The sequence below is a fragment of the Pseudoliparis swirei genome, chromosome 5 (assembly GCF_029220125.1).
Source record: "Pseudoliparis swirei isolate HS2019 ecotype Mariana Trench chromosome 5, NWPU_hadal_v1, whole genome shotgun sequence".
Lineage (NCBI taxonomy): Eukaryota > Metazoa > Chordata > Actinopteri > Perciformes > Liparidae > Pseudoliparis > Pseudoliparis swirei.
The window spans coordinates 24,192,806-24,217,049 of record NC_079392.1 but is presented as its reverse complement, the minus strand read 5'-3'; the positions used below and the strand labels follow the sequence as shown (position 1 = coordinate 24,217,049).

Genomic DNA, 24,244 nt, shown 5'->3' with positions numbered 1-24,244 from the left:
CTGTGGTGGCTCATTACATTATCAACCGGAGTGGCAGCGGACAGAAGAGAGGGGATCCCCGGGATTTTTTTTTACGCCGAAGCCAGCGCAACACTAACATCAAAACATCTGAAAAATCGCAAGTGTGGCGGGGGAAACTCGGTCAAGCTCCTCCTAGACTTCGTAAGTATCACACATTCCATTATCGCATTAACTAATCCAATATTTAAATTTCCAATTAAAATGATTACGGCGACGTGAAGTTTTTTTTTCTCTTCCCCTATCGGCGTTAGCACGGCTAGCGACAAGTTAAGCTAGCTAGCGTAGCTTTAGCTCACGCGCAAGGTAACAGTTTTGTGTGTCGCTCGGCTACACGCGCACACACCCACCGAGCCAACTGCCGAGGAACCAGCCGCCCGCAAAAGTCGAAGGAATATTTAAAACTAACTCTCCCCCCTCCCGGTAAAACTTATATCGGGGATGCACCACTAGGACGATATAATGTAAGTTTGTTTTACTATTTATATTTACCCACAATGCAGCTGCTAAAATAAGTTTGTTATTTATATTTACCCACAATGCAGCTGCGAAAATTATGTGACCAAGCGGCCGTGGTTCTGTTTGTAAAGCCGCGGTTGGTTATTTGTGAATAAATTCAAACGGCTGTCTGTCCGGGCACGCGAACGTCCAGGGAGCTAGCGTGCTAGCCTAGCCTAGCTTAGCATATCAAGCTACCTAGCCACTGAAGCTAGCGGCTCGCTGAGATGCGGTCGCTCTCATTGTCTCGCCGTGTATCGCTATTTGTGCCGATTGAGTTCAAACATCACGATACACAAACTAAAAGACAATTCGCTGCCGTGGTCCGGCGACTTTCCCCGTAATCTCCGTGGCCGTTTATCACCACAATGGGCTGTTAGCTCTCGTTAGTTAGCCACTCGTTTTCTTGCAGACGGACAGACGGACAGGTTGTTGTTGGCGAGCCAAGTTAACGTTAGCATGAGATAGCTTGTTGTTGTTGATGGATTAGTTGAGAAATAAAAAGGGTATTATCTTTTTTTGGTGGGGGCAAAGTTGGAGTTGTGGAAGCTTATGGACGTTATAGCCTGTATCATAGCCGGTTGTCGCTAAGCCGACCGGTCTGAGTCGTAGATGGCTGCGATGATGTGCCTCATGAGCCATTGATCTCACAACTTTGTCAGATTAGCTCAACCGTGAAAAGCCCTGTTTATGGAGGCGTAATGGTGGACGGTGGTGCCTCTCCGTCAGGGTGTGTGTCTGTCTTGTATCGATCACCCTCGCCAGACTTTACACAACCCAACGCCTGCTTTGCGTTCGCACCAGAAGACAAATGTGTGTGTAAATGAGATCAAATCCGCCACTTTGTGTTTGTAAAGAGTTGTCGTCTTGTGCTCAAGTCTATACAAACACGACCTTCATTTCCGGTTGGAGTCGAGCATTTAAAGGGATTCGTGTTGTCTCATAATGTCATGGTAATTGTGAGATAGGAGTTAACTCATGTCGTGACTGCTGGCTCGCAGCATTTTACTTTTTTCTTCTATTAGGCAGCCAAAGCATCTGTAGCAACCTAAGACCCTTGGGTCATGTTTGAGTTGTCGGTTCGAGTCAGTTTTTTCTTCACCTGTCCTTTTGAGGTGGGTTTAGGATGACATACAGCACTTTATATATCACTACCTCTGCTGAACTTGCTTTTTTAAGAGAAAGTAGACAGTTGGCGCCCGTGGCTCATGATGGTCATGTCGCTTTGTATTTTATGATGGGCCACGGAGGAGGGGGGGCTCTTATGAAAAACCCAACTGCAAGGGATGTGACATGACTCAAGATCCGCTCTTCATCAAGACTAAAACGTTTTGATAACACATGTGTATTTTCCATCTCTTATGTGTTTTTTGTTGTTGCCGGTCCACAGCCTCAAAGGCACCTTGCTCATTGTTATGGAGAGATATATATATATATGTCTTTGTAGATTCTTCCCTCTGGAATTGTATCTAGCTGCAAGAGTTTGACCGTGTTGCCGAGTTCTAACACGTGCAGCTCTTTTCTTATGTTGAGCAGTGCTTATGAATATGAATGTGTACTTAATGTATCTCAAAGGAAAAATAATCAAAAATGTATTCGCACCGTTTTGTTGTTGACTGTTTAAATACAATTTATGAATGTGAGATGTAAACACATCTGTTTCGCACAACCATGACAGTGAATGATGGTATGTCTTTTCCCCAGGGAAATCTCCCCCCCCCTCACACACATACACACACACACACACTGTTCTATGATTCTGCCACATTTTTAACACAGCAGTGAGGGTCTGGTCGAGTGTGAGCCCAGTCATTGTGAAAATGTTAACAGGAAATGCTGGCTCAAACACACGGTCTCCAAAATCAAACGGCTATCGCAAAATGACAGTCGAGGGACTATTGTTGTACTTGAGAATATAAGACCTGAATTAAGCTGTAGTGATGTCCGCAGGAAATCACTGACTGTAGGATTCCCGTGTTTATTAAAACGGTGGTAATTACTTGTCGTTAATCCAAAAAGATGCTCAAGTGACTCTTCATCCAGTAGACGGCAGTCAGCTTTTCTTTTACGGGAGAAAGGACACAGGCCGATAGAAGGATAGAGAGACATGGACCTCATGTGCACAGAAGAGGGTTAGACAGAGACTAGAGAGGATGCTGAATCCCCTGGAGGATAAGCATCCAGATCCAGAACATCTGGAATGAGGCGACGACAAGCAGGAGAGGGGGAGAGAGGTCCCGGGATAGCCAACGGTCCAGCACAGAAAAGCCTGGGGGAAAAGAGAGGAAAAAGTGCCGAAACTAAGGAGAGAGAGAGGAAGACGGCTTGGAGGCTTGTGGGCCGACAACACACAGACGGCTGGAGAGATGCAGTGGCTTTCAGAAGGCTGGCGGTATTCTTGCCGACTTATTTTTGACACCGGGGCAGACGGCAGCCCTGTATTCTGAGAGCACGGAGCTCAGGATGGTATAACATTGTGACGAGAGCAGACGGGTATGAAGGGGCGAGCGTAAAGTACCTTTTTTAAAGGCCGCTGTGTTCCAACGCGACAGATTTATATATTTATTTTTGAGATCCAAACATTTTCCTGTCTTTTTAAACTGCCTGTTCCGTTGGTTTTGTTGTTTAACCCTCCTGTTACCTTTAGGGTCAATTTGACCCCATTCAATGTTTAACGTCGGTGTTCTTTGGGGTCATTTTGACCCCAGGCTGTTTTTCACTGCGTCAAACATATAAGAAATATCAACTTTTTTATATATTTAAAGGGCTATTTAGGTAGTCAACAAACAAACATAAAGTACCTCACACTTAAACGTGGGAAACAATATTAATTCTAATAATTTTCTGGAGGTTTTAATGGCTGGGGTCAGATTGACCCCGAGGGTAAAATATGTTAGTAAATGTGAAGGTGACAGGAGGGTTGAGGCCTCGAATGCCAGAGGACAGGAGAAGTTTCGCCGACCACAGGGTCCCACCCTCGAAAAGCCTTGGGCGATCTGGTAGAGCTGGAGGAGAGGAGCTGTAAAAGGGTTGGCTGACTGAACGGTTTCTTGTTTATCCTGTTGGACTTCATATTGACTGAAGCCTGGGTGTTTACTGTGTGATCTACCGGTGTGAGACGGTGACAGGTATACGGTGTGATGAGGGCTTTCATGTGAATGATGCTCGCCATATCGACGTTCAGGTTGAAACCAGCATCGAGCCTCACTAGTACGACCCTACCTGATTGTTTTCACCTGGGCAGCAGCTCTGCTACGCGTGTGGCCAATGCCCAATTAATTACTGCCCCCTGGTTCCGACGGGACACACACACGTTTTTGTGGAAGACTTGGTTATTGTTTCTATAAATAGCCACCTGTTGACCAGGTGGGACATATGGCTTAAAATGAATTGGCCCTTGAATAAAGAGTAGGACGTTGTATTTGTTAAGAGATTTCCCCGCATAAGTACACAGGGTTCGTACGCTCATGGAAAATCTGGCAAAGTCATGGCATTTTAAAATGGACATTTCCAGGCCTGGAAAAGTCATGGAAAAAACTTAAATCATAAAAGTTTTGGAAAAGTCATGGAAATGTTGGTATATTCACATATAATTAAAATAATTAATATAAACAGATGGATTTGCACATAAAGAATAAACATTTATATAAGTGTTTAAAGGAAAAAACATGAATAGAAATGTTTATTCTTTTAATCAAACTATTGTCTCATTCATTTGTTTCATTTACGGTAAACTGTATGCTTTGGAATTCTCATTTTTTTAATACAAAATTCTCTAAATTGTTCATGTTTATACCGAGATTTCAGTTTGGTCATGGAAATTTGATTTAAAGTCCTGGAAATCCATTGGCCAAAATGTGTAAGAACCCTGAGTACAAGTTGTAGGGGAAGACTAGAGGAAGTAGAGAAATTAAGCTTGAATGTTTTCTTGTGACGAGAAGACTGAAGAAAAGTGAAGGGTGAAAAAGAGTGAAAAAGGGTGCGCTACTTTCTCAGCTTTCATTTCACATTGGTTAATATCGTAGAAAAGAAACAAGACAAAACTCGGCAGGTACAAATGACGCTGGCTGCCACGAGTATGTTGTCAGGTGTGAAGCTGGTTAAACAATTATTCACATACCTACTTGAGATTGGTACAAACTTAAATGCATAAAAGATCCGTCGCCTTGATATCCTCCCGCTCTGTTTTGTATTCCCCTCAGTGCGACGCCGTACGGCATAGCAACATCTCCTGAACAATATCATTAATTCAACACACAGGCTACACTTGCATCCATTGCCAGGGGCTTTACCCCGGAGCTGGATGCCGGCTGATCAGCCACCGACTCGCCTCCGTCTGAACGGCCACCTCTCCAGCTATATATCTCTTTAAAGTGTTGCTTCCACTCGTATATTAGTGTGACCTTCATTGCATCTGATCTGATGTAAAGCAACTTATTCTCAGGTAAAGGAGTATTCATTTCTAAAGTTGTTGTTGTTAATCTGCCTGTAACAATTGCTCCCACTGTGTTGCCAGTGCTGACATGGCAACTCTCAGCGCAGTAAACAAGCAGATGGGCGACTTGGATACATGCAGCGTTGGGGCATGCGTCCAAGACCCTGCCTGTTTCAGGCCTGACCTAAATGTCACCAAAACCAGGGTTAACTAGAACGGGCACTCGGTAGAGCGCATACCTTCGCATATCACAAGATTGGGCATTGAATTATGAACATTTTGGCATTAGTTGCATTCCAATTGGATAAAAATGGATGGCAAAAAGAAGCTGTTGACCTTTTCATGACCTTGACTTTGACCCGATCGATCCCAGAATCTAATCAAATGGTCCCCGGATAATAACCAATCATCCCACCAAATTTCATGCGATTCGGTTTAATACTTTTTGACTTATGCGAGTAACACGCATACAAATAAATAAATAAATACACGGCGATCAAAACATAACCTTCCGCATTTTCAATGCGAAGGTAACTCCACCAACCTACCCAGTTTAGGATAAGCAAAGTAAAGCGCACAGGGCTGTGTTTGTAAAACCCCAACTCTAGACTCTTTTGCAGTTTGCCAGCCATGAGGACGTACCTCCAGGTGCACCCGGTTCGTCACGGAAGCCCCTGAAGCTCTGCGAGGGCATTTAACCACCAGAGGATCCTGAATGCATCGTTAACAAATTGATCAGCACGGCAACTTGTCGAAGATAGCATTTTGACTCGTAAAAGTTCGAATTCGATATTTAAAGCTCGCTCAGTCTTATGTTCCTTTGCCAACACGCACTCGCGTGTTTTTATTGACGACGTCGGCTTTAAAAACGGTCTGATGTTGGCGATTTCAGATGTGGCCGGGGCGAAGTTTACAGTGACAGTAAAAACGAAAAAAGTCCCGAAACGCTCGTCTTTGTGCCACGGCGCTGAGAAAGCGTTCGACACACTGCATCGATTGTCTTCCGCCGCGTCGCTCTCCCAAAACAAACGACCTGATTATCATTCCCGAAGCACGCCGTCATTCCCACTGCCCCAAAATCTGTTGGACGGGTTCATCGTGCGGACCTTTTGGAGGGTTCGTACGGTCATGGAAAACCTGGTAGTCATGGAATTTTAAAATGGTCATTTCCAGGTCTGGAAAAGTCATGGAAAAAACTTAAATCATAAAAGTTTTGGAAAAGTCATGGAAATGTGTTATAATCACGTGTTCATTTACACTGAGTTTGAAATAATTAATGTTTTTTAAAGAAAGACGCTCAAAATGTAAGCCGGCGTACGCTCTCAATACGCAACATTGTCTAAATTTTTCATGTTTATACCGAGATTTCATTTTGTTCATGGAAATTTGGTTTAAAGTCCTGGAAATCCATTGGTCAAAATGTGTAAGAACCCTGCTTTTGGAGAACTATGACTCGGGTTACAAATTGTGTTTTTTATTTTTGGTCCATCGGGAGTCTACCATGGATTTTCAATGACTGTTTATTTTTGTATCTAAAGTCATCAAATAGGTGACTGTTTGGGGTTCCGGACGCTTGAGCTCTGGAAGGCTCCTGGAAAAAGTTTGTTGTTTCTTCATCGATAAACATCAGACCTGATAAAACGCTTCATCCCAGTAGTTCTCTGAAGTTTGCTGTAAATTATGAAATGTAGCTCTGATGCATTTGTTTTTATTAACAAAACATTTTTACAGGATATTTATGGTGAAATGGCAATTATTTACAGTTTGTTATACTGAAAGTCTTGTCTTACAAAAAGAAAATACACAAATATATAACCTTATAAAAACACCACACAAGGATGATGGTTTTTTTAACATCATAATAAAAAAACAAGGAGAAAACAAAACAAGACTAAACTAAAATATTACACAAACTTCTGATGCGTTTGACGTGGTGTTGGCACTAAGCTGGACTCTTTAAGAAATTGTCTTTTTTTTTTTCTACCATGTTTATCCGCAACTTGGTTTTTATGGTTACTTCGGAGGTAATTTATCCCTTTATTCTCTGATTAATTCAGCATGCAGTTAACACACCAATCAGCATGTTGTTTAGTTTGGAAACTCAAGTCCTGGCATTTGCTGCCGCTGTTCTTCACTGCAATAGAAACAAGAAATAACTGGGAGTAACAGGCGATCCAGCTTTTAAAAGGGACTTCTTTTCATTTAATTTACTCTGATGCGAAGATTCGTTCATGTCCCTCTGAATAAGTGACGTTAAATGTGGAGAAGTTGTGATGATTTTCTCGTGACGTCACCGTTGCGTGTGGCAACAGCCACAACAGACGCTTAAAGCCACACCTCATGGTGGATTTACGTTTGGCCAAATATTCTATTTTAATCCTGCTTTCATGGCGGCATTGTTTCTTTAATGCATCCTCCAATAGGCGTGGGACACGCGCGACCTCAAACTTAAATATGCATGCCAGTCGTGACGCTAGTAAATAAGGCGTGCTAATCACCAGTCGGTTTGGCTTTGATTATACTATAATAATACGAGTCTACTGACTGGAATACGCACACATTTCCTCTCCATCTCTTTCATAGCGAAGCCATCTGCGTGAGCTCGACGCTGCTTTGCCGATATTGTAGCTCGCCAGAGCCTTAAATCCGAGCATGTCGTCCCAAAGGGCTTTAAAGGCCTACGAGCAAAGACAACTTTCATAGAAATGCTTCCATATACGGTCAATGGGATCACGGTCGTGATCGAGATGGTTTGAAGTGAATCGATGGTTGCTCTATGACGGCGACGCGTGTGCCGGAGCTCGTCTTGTGGGAGGGGATTATGACAGAGTTGTATTTTGAGATTTCAATTTATTCTTATTCCAGAAAAAGGCCAATATGACAATATGCTGTGAGGTTATTGCCCAACAATGCCAAAAATCGACCCGCCTGCCCTAGTTGTGTTATCTCACAGGGCTCGTACGGTCACGGAAAACCTGGGAAAGTCATGGCATTTTAAAATGGTAATTTCCAGGCCTGGAAAAGCCATGGAAAAAACTTTTAATTCATAAAAGTTTTGGAAAAGTCATGGAAGTTTGTTATGATCACATGTTCATTTGAGCTCGAGTTCATGGAGTTTGAAATAATCAACGTTTTTTTAAAGAAAGACGCTCAAAGCGTACGCTCTCAATACGCTAAATAAAATGTAAAAAATTATGTTTATACCGAGATTTCAGTTTGGTCATGGAAATTTGGTTTAAAGTCCTGGAAATCCATTGGTCAAAATGTGTAAGAACCCTGATCTCATGTATATATAGCTATATATATATAGCTATATATATATATCTTGAGTGTCTGTCGGTTAATGTTACAGGAAGAATTATAGCCAATGAGCCATTGTTGAATGTGTACATTTAAAAAAATAAATGACGAATTACAACTTCGTTAACATTTCTGATCTCCCCACCGAACCTCTAACCGAAATCGGTTTGACACGGGGAACCCTGAACTCCACCCGGAGTCGGTTCTCCGCGTCGCGAGGGAACGTCGGCGCGTTCTAAAAACGACCCGCGGCCGTTTATACGAGTTAATGCGGCCGCGCGGTCACGCATTCTTGAGCGCTCGCCTACGACCGCCTGCTGCTCACTTCCTGGACTCGCTTCTGTCGTCACGTTGCCGAAGGAGAATCCAGGTGGAGACATGCGCACACACACACACACACACACACACTCACACACACACTCTGCGAAGCCAGGGCTCTCTCTCTCGCTCACTCACTCACTCACACACAGAGGCAGCCTGGCAGATTGAGGGTTAAAGGCTTCCATTTTGTTAGGTAACACCCTAATGGTCTGATCTGTCAGTGGCGTTAAAATGGCAGTGGCTTAACCCTTGGCGTTCGGGACACTCACGCTCTGGGCTGGCCGAGCCTACAACAGAACAACTGAGGAGGAGGAGGAGGGAGTGTGTGAGGCAGGGAGGGGTGTAGGGAAGGAGTGAGGAAGAGAGAGAGAGAGAAGACAAGGAAGAGTATTTTTCACTTGGGTACAGTCTGATCGTGGCTCGGCTCTGCACCCGTCTCCCTCCCCCAACGGTGGCACCACCTCAGCTGGGTCCCTGCCCCCACTCCCATCTTGGCGAGCACAGATTAGCAGAGGTAGTTGGATTATTATCGGACCGTATCCCGATTTCTCTTCGATAGCCGAAAATTATTTAGTAGTTGGGGAAAAAAAATCAGATTTTAGAAGTACGGAAAAACACAATTACGGCAGCACAAGCGACCTTTACGGCGACGACTCGTAAACAATCGCTCTGAATTAAGATAATCGTCGCCTCTTCGTATGTTCTCGTGAGAAAATTGGCAATTTAAGCTAATTCAATATCGCGAGGGCCGGTCGAACGGGTCGTCGCGCCGCCGTCTTCCTTTTATCGGCCGATACTAATCCATACTCTCGTTGATTTTATGGGACCGTATAATTGTTGTTTCCCCTCCCATTGAACCCTGAGGACGCGGTTGAAAAGCTGTAGTATTTTTTTTTAAACGGCTGTTGATGTGTTTGCTGGCCGAGTCCAGTCCCGGCGGGGAGATCATCACGGCGTTGGAGACGAGAGCCGAGCGCGCGACCTCGAGGGGGATGACGCGCCGCCATTGATCCGCTCCACGAACTACCGGACACGATGGAAAGAAACCCGCCGTGTGTCGGTCGAGGTCACGAGATTGTTCGATTTGCTTTTTGGCCAAGTGCATCTTGGGGGGATTATCTGCATACACCTTATTTTAAGAAGGCTGATGTTTGCATGCAATATATTAAGTGCATTGATTTTTGAGCCGCTCTGCTTTGAGGTGAATCCCGTCGGAGATGAATCCGCTCGGTACGAAACCTTTTGTTTCCCCCTTTGTGTTGTTTCTCTTCAATTAATTTGAACGGGCAGTACACACTCCCCTGTCTTTTTGTTGTTGTTTTGATGTCAGATCTGTGCTCTGCCCTGAGGCCTTATTATTCTGAAGAATGCGAGAGGGACATGCATGTACTCCTCCAGAGTCTCCTGAGAGGAACAGGCATGGAGCACAAATTACTGGCCTCCTCCTCCTCCTCCTCCTCTCTTTCTCGTCCTCTCGCCATTTTCGTTGCCGTCGTTAATGTGGTAATGCATTTGGATGTCAAAGTGAGTCATCTTCATGGGGTTTGATTCGGGGCCTGGTTTTCCGGCCTGGCGATCACTTGTAAAAGTTGTCGTTGAGCCCTGTGTGGATAATGTCTGTGTGTGTGTGTGTGTGTGTCGCCAAAGCTATGCAAATGCTTTTGGTTCAGCTCCTTTGAACTGGAGGTTCTTGAATTTCCTCCCGAAAACTGGAAGCGCGCCACCCAGATAAGACAGACGCGCGTACACAACCAGCAGGGAGATGATCGCGCTCGCCTCTCGTGAGCAGATCCTTCATTAACCGTTCATTTAAAAATTAGCCTCCATTTTATTTGTACACCTGTAAATCAAAGAACTGTAATGTGACGAGGCCGGCCGGACACCGGAGGCGACCTCAGATCAGCACTTGTGGACATTAATTGGCACTTCTGCCACTCTGCGTTGTGGAGTCGCAGACCGCAAGGTCCTGATGGACGAGTCGGGCCGGTTTGTGATATCGTAGCGTCGGTTTCATTTTTATTTTACACCTGGATGGGATGGAGCATTAGTAACGCAGCAGGAATGCTATCGGCACTTTTCTGCAGATTGCCTGACCATTGTGTTCAAATTCTTGATGTACAACGTCAATCAAAATTGGTTTATGTAAGAAGTGTAACATCAGCTGCATCCAGGGTCGGACATGTACGTGTTTTTTAAGGGGCAGTTTATGTTCAAACATAATAAATATAGTTATTTAGGCTCACAGTATATGAGCAATTGTCATGAAATGTCTATATAAGACTATTGGGCAACCAACTGTGTCGGGTCATATATGCTACGGTGTTTTTTTCAAGTACATTAAATTATTGGAGGAAATTATTGGGTCATCTTTTGCCCTTCCTAGTGATATCGGGGGTGAAATTATATTTCTTTGCCCTCGCGTGTTTCTGACGCTGGCTGCATAATCTTGAGAAGAAGAAAGAAAAAGTGGATAATCCTTCCGGGGTGGGGGGGGGGGGAGCGATATGGCATGTGGCACTAAATGTGATGGATTCGCCCTCTCCGATAGCCTGGCGGGTGTGAAGGTCGCCGTGTCGCACGACGTCCTTCGAGGCTGTTCTCTAGGAATCGAGGCGCCGAATAGAAAATGGGCCCCATCACCGAAAGGCAGCGTGAGATGAAGTGTGACGCAACAACGAGCGCCGGTCTCGAGCGGGCGCTCGTCATCGCAACGTATGCACGGACAACAATTTAATTTGTCTTCCGCCCCTTGTTGCCTAGCAGCAGCGCATCCAGCACACGAGACGCAGGAGCCCCGATCCAATCTGTCTCTCCGGGGACAAAGGAAGCCACGAGGCCCCGGACCCCAAACTAACAACCGAGAGCCGTCCTGGCAACGAGCCGGAGCTCATCGCCCCGGAGGGAGGGAGGGAGGGAGGGAGGGAGAGAGGGAGAGAGGGGGAGGGAGTGGGAGAGTGAGAGGGAGTGGGAGAGTGAGGGAGAGTGGGAGAGTGAGGGAGAGAGGGAGAGAGAGAGGGGGAGTGTGAGAGAGTGGGAGAGAGAGAGAGAGAGAGGTTTCTTTATTTTGGATGTTTTGGCATCTCTTCGTGCAACACGTGTCTTATCGGTTGTAAAGGAGATACTACCGTTGCTGAGTTCACAAACTCACTGCAGACAGCGATGTGTTGAAATGGCTGCAAAGCGATTACATTTTCCCCGCCTTACTTTGCATCTCTCCCGACGCTCTGCCTCGCGGACGACGGGCGTCGTGGGAGTTTTTGTATACGTTGGATTCTCGAGGTGAATTCTGACCTTTCTTTCTCTCGGCTTTGAAGCCATAAAAGACGGCAGAGGAAACATCTTGAGATATTGATTTTTTTTTAAAGAAGATCATGAAAGGTGGGCGACCAGATTCTTACGCCTTGTTGACTCTTGATTTCACCAGAAGTTAGTCATGCCCCCCCCCCCTTGTTGTCTGCTAGACGCGTTTTGGAATGTCCGAAGATGACGTCATCTCCTCCTCCTCCTCCCCCCTCCCTGCGTGGGATGTGCCTGTGGCTTCCCAGTCTCCCTCCCTCCCTCCCTTCTGCCACTCCGTCTCCACAGGGGTTAAAAACCTGTGTCCCGTCTCTCAACCGGAGACCGGTCTGAACCGGTCTTCTGGCAAGCGCTTTATGTTCCTCATAATAATCTTGGGATGTGGTCACGTGGCGCTGTGATGACGTCACGTGGGGCGAAGAAGACCTCGAGTCTCTAAATCGGATGCACAACACGGCGTACGTGTACACTCGCCTCTCGTCGGATCGGCTACCACATCAGATGTTTTTTGCGCTCGTACTCCAAATTATATTTAGAAGCAAAACATTTTTAATAACATTTATGAAAAAATGATTACTCGAGAGTGTGCCTCTTCCGTCATGAACGCGGCCGACATCGGTTTGCTTTTCGTGCTGTTTTTCTGCTGTGTAATGTGTTTTCCCAGAAAGCCAAGTGGGTCTCGCTCTACCCGCCATCACTGTACCGAGTGAGATGTGGGTCAGCATCTGTGGCGCTGGCAGCGGCATGTTAATGCGGACGGCCCGAAAACAATATATATATTTATATTTATATTTATATATATTTTTTTATATTTATATATAAATATATTGTAAAAAATTATATATATTTATATATATATTTTTTAAATATATATATATGATAAAGATGCACACTCTCAAAATTTGAAGAAACCCACACAGATGTGTCCACCAGAGAAGGCATACTCATCTCCAGAGGTCCTCCTCTCAGTAAAACCTCTACTTGAATGATGCCGTGTTATCCTACAGTAGCAGTAAACCTTTATTTATTCGGGTAGACTGCGGGTCAGTGGGTAGCAGGTCCGTTTTTCAATCGGGGGGTTGGAGGTTCAATCCCCGCCCTAATCGATGTGTCCTTGAGCAAGACACCTAACCCTGAATTGCTCCGTCGCTTTTTGATAAAAGCGTCAGCTAAATGACATATAACGAACATACTGTCCCAAACCGGTACCAAACTGTCTAATTTGAATCCATGCATAGCCATAAAATGGACTATTTTTCTTGTCACTGTTTATTTTCCCTCTTTTTATGTGTGTAACTGTTTCCAACCCCCTCTCTCTCTCTCTCTCTCTCTCTCCAGGGTGAGAGCAGCCATGTCAGAGGAGGCGGTGCGTCTGACGCGCAGCCAGAAGCGGGCTCTGGAGAAGGACGGCGCCGCTCCCCCGGACCCGCTGGACGACGTGGACGCCAAGCGGGTCAAGCTGGAGAAAGGCGACGCGGCCGAAGGGCCCCCGGACCCGGCGGGTCCCCGAGCCGCCGAGGGCGTCGCGCTCACGAGCGAGAGCGCCGCCGAGGTGGCGGCCGGCGTCGCGAAAACCGGGGAGGTGAAGGCCACCGTCAAGGTGGAGGTGCAGACCGGAGACGAGCCCGTTGACATGAGCACATCCAAAAGGTGAGGGGGTTTGAGCTGTTTGGGGGTTTAAGCAGACGCTTTTATCCAAAGCGACTTACAATAAGTGCATCAACCTCGAGTACAAACCAAGAACAACAAGAATACAGAAAGTAACATTTCCTCAACATAGTCGAACTACAAAAGTACCACAATAAGCCATTTAAGTGCCACTGAAGTGCAAATCTGTGGTTTAATCCAGATGTAGTCGGAAAAAGGTGTGTTTTCAGTTTCCGGCGGAAGGTGTAGAGACTTCCTGCCGTCCTGATGTCAGTGGGGAGCTCGTTCCACCGCTGAGGAGCCAGGACGGCTAACAGCGGTACCAGCGGCGCTCCACAGCTCGTTGCTCTTAAGGAACATTGTTGTTGTACATTTTACTGGTAAAGTAATTAGTCTGTGAGCAACACGAAAAGGAATGCTGGAAACACTTCACCTTAAAACAGAGGCATCTCTTCCTGCGAGTCAGAGGCCCACGATCACCACGATCATCACGATCACCACGATCATCACGATCATCACGATCGTCCTCTTGTCAGGATTTACAGCTGTCCAACATGCACTATAATCTCCTCCCTAAATGGTTTATGTCTGTGAGGGCAGACGATGCACAGAACGGTTTGCTGCCGTTCTTCTGTTTGGTTATGCTAAACTGATGTTTGATCATCGTGTCTGAAGGGAGGCGATGTGAACGGCTGAAATCGGTCTCTGCACTTTTGTCGTTGTTTTATTTGAAAACTTGTTCACGTTTTGCCCGCGCGGCGGGGGGTTTGTGCGGTTTGTGCGCGTCGACGCGTCTGCCAGAGTTTCGGGTTTCTCATTTTTGCGCCAGCGAGCGGTCTGACAGCCGCCGAACAGGAAGTCGCCGTGTGGTCGTCGGCTGCCTGCCCGCCCCCGCTTTGAAAAGTTCAGAGGCTCCCGGGGGCCCGGGCTCCATTTTCTCCCGCAGCAGCACCTGAACTCTGCCTCACACTTCACACAAAATGAAGGCTACGTGTCACAACCTGGTTCCAACCGGCCGTTGCCATGGTTTCCACATTGGAAGGAGCAATTGGAGGGGGGGGGGGGGCATGTCACATGACCGCAGAGAGAAATGCCCGATGTCGCGTGACGCGTTCGGCAGGTCGACGGAGCTGCGCTCCGATGCGCCGCCGCTTGAAGCGGAACAGAGAGGTGATTCATCTCGGAGTGCGACGGGCCCCGGTTAACCCTCGGCGTGCGTTTGCTCGCCGCGAAGGTGATCGCCTCATCGCAGCTCGCGCAGGACTCTCCGCTCGCGAGCGCGGCCTCCTCGCGTACACGCCGGGAACGCGTGAGAAGGAGAAGCACTCCTCCCTCCGGTGGTCGTCTGCATGCTCTGTACATTAGAGGCTCACGTAGATTCAAACGGCTCGCTGAGGGTCCCGCCGCGCACGAATCACGACCGATTCGGCGACCCCACCGTCTGGTTGGTGGGAAGCGCCGACTGGGGAGGCGCGCGGGGGTTCTGGACCTTCGTCACCGAGCGCTTCTCTATCGAGGAGGAGCGAACCGTCTCAGGCCAGCGCGACGCTTTTGTTTGCTTGTGAAAGACGGCGAAGCTCTTCGTTCTGCCGCCGCTCGCGTCCGACGTCGTTCAGCGCGTCGGACGCGAGGAACGTGAACGGGAGGGAAAAAACAACCGCCGCCTGTTCACGGTTCAGCTTTTTCTGAATTTGAATGACATGAGATGTATCCGACACCAGGAACATTTATATTTAGAGATGTATTTATTTATGGTAACGATACATATTTTTAGTTTAGCCACATTGAACTGTGATGCCAAACTCAACTTGCTCTTCTCCTCACGGAGTTCAACACAGATCTGTTGTTCACATTGTAGCTTCATCTAGGGGAGAAAAAAAAGTGTGTGTGTGTGTGTGTGTGTGTGTGTGTGTGTGTGTGTGTGTGTGTGTGTGTGTGTGTGTGTGTGTGTGTGTGTGTGTGTGTGTGTGTGTGTGTGTGTGTGTGTGTGTGTGTGTGTGTGTGTGTGTGTGTGTGTGTGTGTGTGTGTGTGTGTGTGTGTGTGTGTGATGTTCCTGTGTAATACAAATGATCTGATAAATGAAGTGATAACGTGACGGCAGGCCGGTGCATGGACTCAAGGAGGATAACACGTTTCCAGGAGGTAGCGTCGGGTATCAATACGGTTTGATCGCGTTGCAAGTAGAGATGGGTATCGTTTGGGTTTTTTCCGATACCGGTGCTAAACGGTGCCTGAACCGCTGCTTCTTCTTTTTTAAACGCACATTGAGGACATTAAAAACCTCTTTGGCCATATTCCCTGTTGAAGCCGTTATCGTGGAGCACGACAACAACGGATATCAGACTGTTAACATACACAATGTTCTCCATTATATGATGTGATATGTATTGTCATGTGCAGACGTTATAGGGTTAATCCTGTCACTGTGTTGATGGGCAAAGACAACAACCAATCAGAGGGACTGAAGATGACACGTGACAAATAAAGTTTTGCTTCTGACAGCGAGAGTTACACTGAAACAAAGTGACGCCCCACGGTCTTTATTCCTCCGTCATTATATTCCCGGTAACACCGGGTATACAGCCGGGACCGCTGGACATCAACACATCTGCAAGCAGACTGTCACGCTCGTAGCTAGCGCTAGCTCGTAGCTAGCTTAAGCATGGTTATAATGGATAATTTATTATTTATTGGCCTACTTTTATGAATGCAAGACTTGCAATCAACGATACGGTACTAATCTGAGTTCATGCTGCTCGTCATAATCGGTCTCCACGTGTTCAGGGGGACCGGTGACGGTCTCCCCGTAGCGCTCAGCCTGACGCTGGTGTGCTCGACACGGCCTCACTAGTCACACACGGCGCACGCCTCCGCTGTCAAAGTTAAATATGAGAGGCTCGTAACCTGCTGACAGGGCGGAGTCACCAGAGAAGTTCACAACAATAGTTTTTTTCAATTTCAATCGGCTCAGGCACCGGAAAGAAGCACCGGAATGTGCGTTGCGTTTCGGTCCGGGTAATACCGGTTGTATTGGAACCGGTACCATATTGGCACCGGGTTTCGGTCCCCAACCCTAGTTGCAAGTACAAACAACATGGTTATTGGCATATAGTTGACCTTCTTGAACCGAGCGTGTGTTCTCTGTTGAGGGGGGGGGGGCATCTGTTGTGAGGAAGCAGAGCAGAGAAATGTGTCCGAAGGCCGCAGCGTGCGAAGCACCGAGTCGGTGAGTTTGAGTATAAAAGATGAACAAGTAAGCAAGGATGGGGGAGGGGTGTGTGTGTGAAGTAGTGACTGAGTGAGAGTGTACACAATAGGTTGGCTCCTGGCCACGTATTCCCCTCCCCCCTCACCGTCACCCTCTCCAGTGTCTCCAGCGGCCCTCCGCTCCGCTCAGCTTGTGACTTTAGTGTCGGCAGCTGGGAGGGAGGGCCGAGCGGAGGCCCCGCCGCCGCCGAGGCAGGGGAGGGGCGAGGCCCCGTCCGGGTGGTGAAGCCGGGCCCGAGCTCCACAGCGCCGGAACTATTACATAACTCGCCCGCATGTTTGCGCTTTACGACTCCTTGCACACGGCCCCGTGTCTCACTCCCAAGCGCACCTCATCCTCCCAAAGCTCTTCTCACCACTCACGTTTTCTGTTTTCCTACCACAGGGTCCCCGCTGTGACGGCGGCACACACGCTATACAAATTACCTTTACTTACGATCGCTCCCCTCCCCCTCCTCCCTGATTGATGCAGACGTAGCTCGCCGCTAGTCGCCCTTTGTTCTCCGCAGTCCTCGGGGAAAGCCACGTAACACCTAATCAAAGGCCGAGTCTTTTCCCCCTAAATAACTAAACGCATTCGGTTAATTTGCCCCTTTTTTTGTTTGCGTGTCGCTCGTGACGGACTGTCGTGCGTCTGTGGGAAGGAGGCGAGCGGGATGTCTGATCGTTGGCGCTGCCTTTGCTAACGGGGTGGCTGCGATCTTCCCCTGCCGCCATGACTCCATTATTGATCTCTTGGTTCTTGTCTTGTGTGTCCCAGCACACGTTTGCCCTAGAACAGCCCCGATCACATCGTTGTTATATACTGCCATCTACTGGATGTAAAACCCAACTACAAGCGGGTTGCAGTTCACGGTAACTGGAGTGATTGAGGTATTTAAACCTTGAACGATGTCAACGTTGTCGTTGTTGTTGTTTCCCCCCCGCAGCGACATTAAGAGCGAGCGGCAGCCGCCGTCGCCGGATGACGTCATCTTGTTGTCCGACAACGAGCCGTCCAGTCCTCTCACGAACGGCCACTGCTTCTCGAAGACCGACACGGATAAACTCATGGTAAGGGAAACGGCGTTTGGACTTTGCACGCGGCGCATCGGAGACGCGTGTCCGCTCACGCTCCCCCGTTGTTCTGCCGTCTGTAGAGGAGCTCTCCCGAGGAGAGGGAGCGCATCATCAAAACCCTGCAGGAGGAATTGAGACTCCAGGAGGCCAAGCTGGTGCTGCTCAAGAAGCTCCGGCAGAGCCAGATCCAGAAGGAGTCCGTACAGAAGGTAAGAAAAGCCCAGCAGATGGGCGCCGACCGTCTTCCGCCGGAGCCGATCGGAAGGTTTCACGGCCACGCGACCGCTCCTCGTAATGCACGGCGTCGTTGTTCTCCAACGCACATCCTTGATGTCGATTTCTAAACGCGTCTGCACGTTAACGTCTCCGAGTTCATGCGACTTCGCGGACTAACGCTGTGCCCCGTTCACGTCTAGTCGACCGGCTCCGTAGCCACGCCCCCTCCTCTGGTGAGAGGTAGCATCACGTCGAGCAAAGGGCCCCTCCAGGTAGCTGCTCCTCTTTGATAGATTGTCGTGCCGCACCTTGTCTGGTGGCGCCTGCCGTGCGATGCATTTCTACGATGGAGCTCGATGTTATAAAGAGGTGCGTGTTGTGTTTACAGGTGATAGGTCGAAGCTCGGGCACGGTGATCCCGCCTCCTCTGGTGCGCGGCGGGCAACACATGCCGTCCAAACACACCTCCCAGATTGTCATGCCACCCCTGGTCAGAGGGGCCCAGGTCAGTGCGAGGGGCCTCTGCACCCGCCCACATTTAAAGTGTCACTCGTCTGGTGGAGTGTCGATATAAAGAGCTCTTTGTGAACCGCTCACTTTGTCGTCTTCTTCTTCTTCTTCGCTCGTGCGCGCTCCCATCAGCCCATCGCGGTGACTCCGCAGCAGATCGCCAGTCTGCGGCTGCAGCAGCACCAGCACAGCGGGTCAGGACCCCCGCCGCTGCTGCTGGCCCCCAGGGCGTCTGTGCCCAACGTCCAGATCCAGGGCCAGAGGATCATTCAGCAGGGACTCATCCGGGTGGCTAACGTGGCCAACAGTAATCTCATGGTCAACATCCCTCAGGTGAGGACGCACACACACACACACACACACACACACACACACACACACACAGAGTCATCTGGGGAAAGTGCTATTGAACACAAAGCACGTGCTGAGATAAATAAATCTGATTTGCGTACACTTTTTGGCGGTGAGTTTATACATTCTCATCTCTTTCTCACACACACACGAGAAATGCAGGGCTTAGTCCTCGTCTCATTCTAAAAGTCATAATGTTTTGAAACAATCTTCAATCCATATTTGTTTGCCTTTTAAAACTGTAAACTCTCCCACCCACAACTGTTAAAGGAGCGGTCCACTAGCAGCAATCTACATTTATCAAACCACAGTCACCCAGAAATAGATGTTTGCTAGTATGTTGTCATTTTCCTTGAAAAGCCATAAAAATGCGGTGAAGACAAAAAGAGAGCGAGACCGAGCGCACCGCAAAATTCCTAAAGGCCGTTGCACAATTGAACATCGATCTGTCGTTGTGGACGCCTGAGCACCGTTATCGTGGTCAACCGACAGTGTGTCGATTGTTAATCTTTTCAAATCGTCCGATCCCAGAGCCTCGAGGGGAGTCTCACGAGTCGTTGCTGACGTGGTTTCTGTGTTCCAGGCCTCGCCCACGAGCCTCAAAGGCTCTTCGGTGTCGCCCAACTCCAACATCAACGACTCCCCGGCCAGCCGGCAGGCGGCCGCGAAGCTCGCGCTGCGCAAGCAGCTGGAGAAGACGCTGCTGGAGATCCCGCCCCCGAAGCCTCCCGCCCCGGAGTTCAACTTCCTGCCTTCGGCGGCCAACAACGAGTTCATCTACCTGTTGGGGCTGGAGGAGGTGGTGCAGAAGCTTCTGGAGATGCACGGCAGAGGTAGGCGGAGCTTCGCCGAGTCGGAGACGTGGCGCAACGTTTACGTCGAGTCTAAAGGAGCTTCCTGTTCTCCGAGTAGGTAACCTGGGCCCGGCAGCTGCCAGCTCCATTCCCAAAGAGCCGTACACCTGCGCCCAGTGCAAGACAGACTTTACCTCCCGCTGGAGAAAGGAGAAGCCCGGGACCATCCTGTGTGACCAGTGCATGTCGTCCAATCAGAAGAAGGCCCTGAAGGCCGAGCACACCAACCGGCTGAAGGCGGCCTTCGTGAAGGCGCTCCAACAGGAGCAGGAGATTGAGCAGCGCATCCTCCAGCAGGCGACCTCCTCCTCTTCCTCCTCCTCCCTCTCCAAAAGCACCTCCTCCCCATCACTGTCCAAGAGCGAGGTGCTGGTGTCCCAGCAGTACAAGCACGTCCGGGCTGCTATGCAGCACCGAGCCGCGTCTGCCCAGCACTCCCACAAGCAGGTGAGCGCCGCCTTTCGGTTGTGTTGGCGAACGTCGACATTAAAAAAGAAGGAGCGTTTCATGTCCATTAACAGCCGGCGCGTGGCCTTCGTCTCCCCGCACAGAGTCACATGTCACACAACATCCAGTCGATGGGCTCCCGCGGCCTGGCCCACTCCTTCACCTCCTCCTCCCAGCTGCAGAGCGCGATGGCGGCGGCGGCGGCGCTGGGCAGCCGGGCCGGCAAGCACGCCGCGGCGCGCCCGCTGCAGCACGGCGCCAAGGTCGGCGCCGGCGGCAGCAGTAACCAGAGCAACGTGGCCGCCTGGAGGAAGCAGACCGGCGGCAACGCAGGTAGACGAGCGCCGGACGAGGGTCGCTTCCCCCCCTCTTGGGTTCAGAATGAAAGCGTCGCGGTTTTTCTTTTGTTGTAACCTCAAAATCCACTTGTATCGGGTCATTCGAGACGGCTAAACTTACACGAGTCATGTTACCTTTCATCATAGACTGGATGTCAACCAGCTGGACCTCCACTACATTGACCCCCCCCCGTGTGCTTTGCCCCTACAGGTGTGACCATGGCCTACGTGAACCCCAGCTTGTCCGCCCACAACAAGACCACCTCCGCCGTGGAGCGCCAGCGGGAGTACCTGCTGGACATGATCCCCTCCCGCTCCATCTCCCAAGCAGCCAACACATGGAAATAATGCCACCGTGCTCCTTTACTGACATCATAACTATTACCCCCCCTCCCCTAATATCAATAACAGCCATTCTCATGATCACTCTAATCCTTTCTATGGACTTCTGGCTAAAAATCGTGCTGGGAAAAATCTGCGTAGTTTCTTTTCTTTTTCCTTTTTTTCAGCTCTTCCTAAGATCTTCCTGTTCCCATCATTCTTACCCGAGTCCTTCAAGCGGAGTTGTGCTTCTTCGACCACTCGGGAGATCCAGAACAAGGAATATGATTTTTGGGGTACCTTTTTTTTGTGTTGTTGCTGCTCTTTCGAGGGTTGGGGGTGTACATGGGCTCGTACAACTTTACAAACTTCTCCGGCGCTGTGGCCTCTCCTCCCTCCTCTCCCGTACGTCGGTTCAGCGTCCGCGTTGCCCCGAGACGCATCATCCCCAAGTTCCACTGCCTCTGGATTAGGCTCAGGTGGAGAGGGGGGGGGGGCAAACAAAACATAAATAATCACACATTACACACGTTCAAATCTTCGCCTTACGTCCTTCCCCCTTCTCCAGTCTCGAGACTCAAACTGAAGATCTCGCCTCGGGGGTCGCGGTCGAGCTTCGATGGACCGTCCACGAAATAATAACTGCTTCTTCAGCTTTGCAAAAAAAAAAAGAAGATTTTAAAAAACGGAGAAAGGAAACAACAACAAAAGGACAAACAAAAAACGATCTACCTGCACACAGACTCCCTCTTCTCGCTCACCCCGAGGAGCGGACGCGTGTCTGGATTATTTCGTATGGCTGAATGTTAGGATGTTTGGTCTTTTCATCTGCAAGTCATCTACTGTGTTTTGAGTGTTGTGCTCCCGGAGACTTTGGAAGCGGCCTCTTGTCGAGGTCTGAATTTACAGGCTAATGTTACCGTCGAGGTGGTTTTACATCTGCTGGGTTCCATGTCGTGGCCTACTTTTAAATACTTTGGTTTTTTTCTAAAAGCGAAGAGGAAGAATGAAGATTAAGGTTTCACTAACTCATGTAAAGACACGGAGCGTACGTGTTTCGGAGAAGAAGAAAAAAAGGACTATTCGTATTGAATATTGTAAAAGAAATGAATAAAAAAAATACAAAAAATGGAAAGGATAAAAAAAAATAATAATAAAAAACTTCCAAAGAACAAGTGGAGCCCAAATGGAGTCCCTTCTGCTAGAAGGCGTCTAGTTTATTTGAACCCTCTCCGGATTTAAACATCTAGCGTGAGGGTGTGAGGAATGTCACGTCTGTGACATTGTTTTTGTTTTTTTGTTGCTTTTAGTCATAGATTGTGGTGCATTGTTTTTCTTCTCTCGACAAACTGTCTCTGGGTTTATTTATAGGGTCACGTCAGTACAGATTATACGCTTCTGCCCTCAAGTTTGAACGGATCTCCACTTTAAACTCTCTCTCGTGCGTCCAGTGGCTCCCTCTCACCTTCCGATTGGTCCTTAGAGAAGCTGGACAGCTTTCAGAATGTAGTTATGCAAAAAGAAAACGACAACAAAAAACCCTATAGCAACACAATGACATGGAGCTTCTTAGTCTTTAACATTGCAGTGTGTCTGGTTCATGTCGGGGTGCCCTTGAGTTGAGCTCTGCCTTTCACACGAGCGTTTTCATCAGGTTGCAGCAGCACAGGATAAGCTGGTGACGTGCATGACGTCCTCCAGCTCACGGGGTTATGTCATCACGTCTCTGATTCCCGTCACAGGGCGGCGCCGAGTTCCTTCAACCCTCGACACTGTTTTTAATGGAAAGTGGGAAAAGAAACATCGTGTTTTTAAAGCGGCAAAAAGAGGGTGAAGAATCAGCGATGTGTTAAAAAATAAATAAAAATACGTGCAAAGTTGACAAGACTCGCACCATCCCAGCAGTTATTTTACCCTCTATATTCTGAATTTCTTTCTTTTTTCTTGTTTTTTTTAAAAACAATGGTTTTCACATTGAAACCATGATCTCGTCACTCTAATTAAAAACCCGGAGTCTCGCTGCCGTGTTGCCTCACTTTTGATTTCATAATTCATCCACGATGTATTATTATTATTATTATCATCAGGCACCAGCTGGGCAGCCGATAGAAATACGAGCACACAGTTTAATTTAAACTCCTCCTGATTTTTAAGTGGGTTTCTGTCTTATTATTTTTTTTAAAGTAGCATCGTAAATAATCTTCCAGGGTGTCTGTACATTCCCGACAGGCAGAAGTTAGCCGCCCCTGGAATAGGACCCCTTCATGTTGTGCCCTGCTAAGTGTAACCCTGTGCTGTCCTGACTACTGCCTGCTGCTGCTTGGGCAACAATAAATATCACCATTCCGTTATGTGGGGACGGGGGCGCTGCGGGAAAATAAACAGATGCAGTGCGACCCGAATGGAAAAGAAAACAATGTATGAGAAGTGTTTGTTTGTTTGTTTTTGTTTGGATTTATTTTCTGCTCTATCAAATAATAATAAAACTAATTTTAACCCCTCTGTCATGGTTGGGTTGCCTGTTCAATTCGTGGTGTGTTGACGCGCTCTGGCCGATAGGGGGCAGCATTTCACTGCTGCGTCAGTACAAAAGCGCTTCTAGAGTTATTAGCTATAACAATAAAAAAATGGTGTGCCACTATCCAGATGTTTGTCCCCGTGGTTGTTTTTAATGTTCGTGTGCCGGAGTGTTTTCTATTCTTCTCTGTCCAGCAGGAGGGTTTCTCATAAAGCTCTTTGGACTTTATCCTACATGTCCCGTATATATATATATATGTGTATATATCATGCCAGTAATAGTAATAATAGGAGGATCTTTCTCTAAGCTGCAGTAGCAGCCCTCCTCCGCCCACCGTTCGGCAAATCGGACCACCGCTCCATCCAACTACTCCCCGCCTACAGGCAGAGGCTTAAGCAGCAACCAATCGCTGTGAAGGAAGTGCAACGCTGGTCGGACCAATCGGAGTCTATGCTACAGGACTGTTTTGAACGTGCTGACTGGGATATGTTCAGGGTCGCGTCGGACAACAACGTCAGTGAGTACGCGTCCTCAGTCACCGGGTTCATCAAGAAATGCATAGATGACGTTGTTCCTACCAAGTCGGTTCGGATTTATCCCAACCAGAAACCGTGGATAAATGGCGATGTTCGCGCTGCACTCGACGCGTAACACCGCCTTTGACTCCGGGAATATGGCGGAATACAAAGAGCCCGCCACGACCTCCGAAGACCATCGGCTCTGCCAAGCGGGAGTTCAGGAACAAGGTGGAGGAAAAGCTCAAGAGCCATGACGTGAGAGGTGTGTGGAAGGGCTACAGACAATCACGGACTTCAGAGGAAACCAGCGGTGAAGAGAACTCCTCTA

The 24,244-nt window shown here is 48.3% G+C and overlaps 1 protein-coding gene across 4 annotated transcripts; it reads left to right on the top strand.

Moving 5' to 3' along the window:
- Window positions 1–23,525, top strand: gatad2ab (GATA zinc finger domain containing 2Ab). 4 transcript variants are annotated; one of them, XM_056415237.1, is made up of 11 exons: window positions 1–162; window positions 13,208–13,519; window positions 17,714–17,837; window positions 17,924–18,052; window positions 18,260–18,331; window positions 18,448–18,564; window positions 18,702–18,902; window positions 19,504–19,753; window positions 19,833–20,221; window positions 20,296–20,554; window positions 20,771–23,525. In XM_056415237.1, the coding sequence occupies exons 2-11, from the start codon at window positions 13,221–13,223 to the stop codon at window positions 20,905–20,907; spliced, it is 1,977 nt and encodes a 658-aa protein (XP_056271212.1). In that variant the 5' UTR covers window positions 1–162; window positions 13,208–13,220; the 3' UTR covers window positions 20,908–23,525. The 4 variants fall into 4 exon arrangements, with proteins under 4 accessions (XP_056271212.1, XP_056271211.1, XP_056271213.1 ...); XM_056415236.1 differs by lacking the exon at window positions 1–162 and adding an exon at window positions 324–482; XM_056415238.1 differs by lacking the exon at window positions 1–162 and adding an exon at window positions 325–482 and having other exon boundaries at window positions 20,326–20,554.
- Window positions 23,526–24,244: the final 719 nt, after the last annotated feature.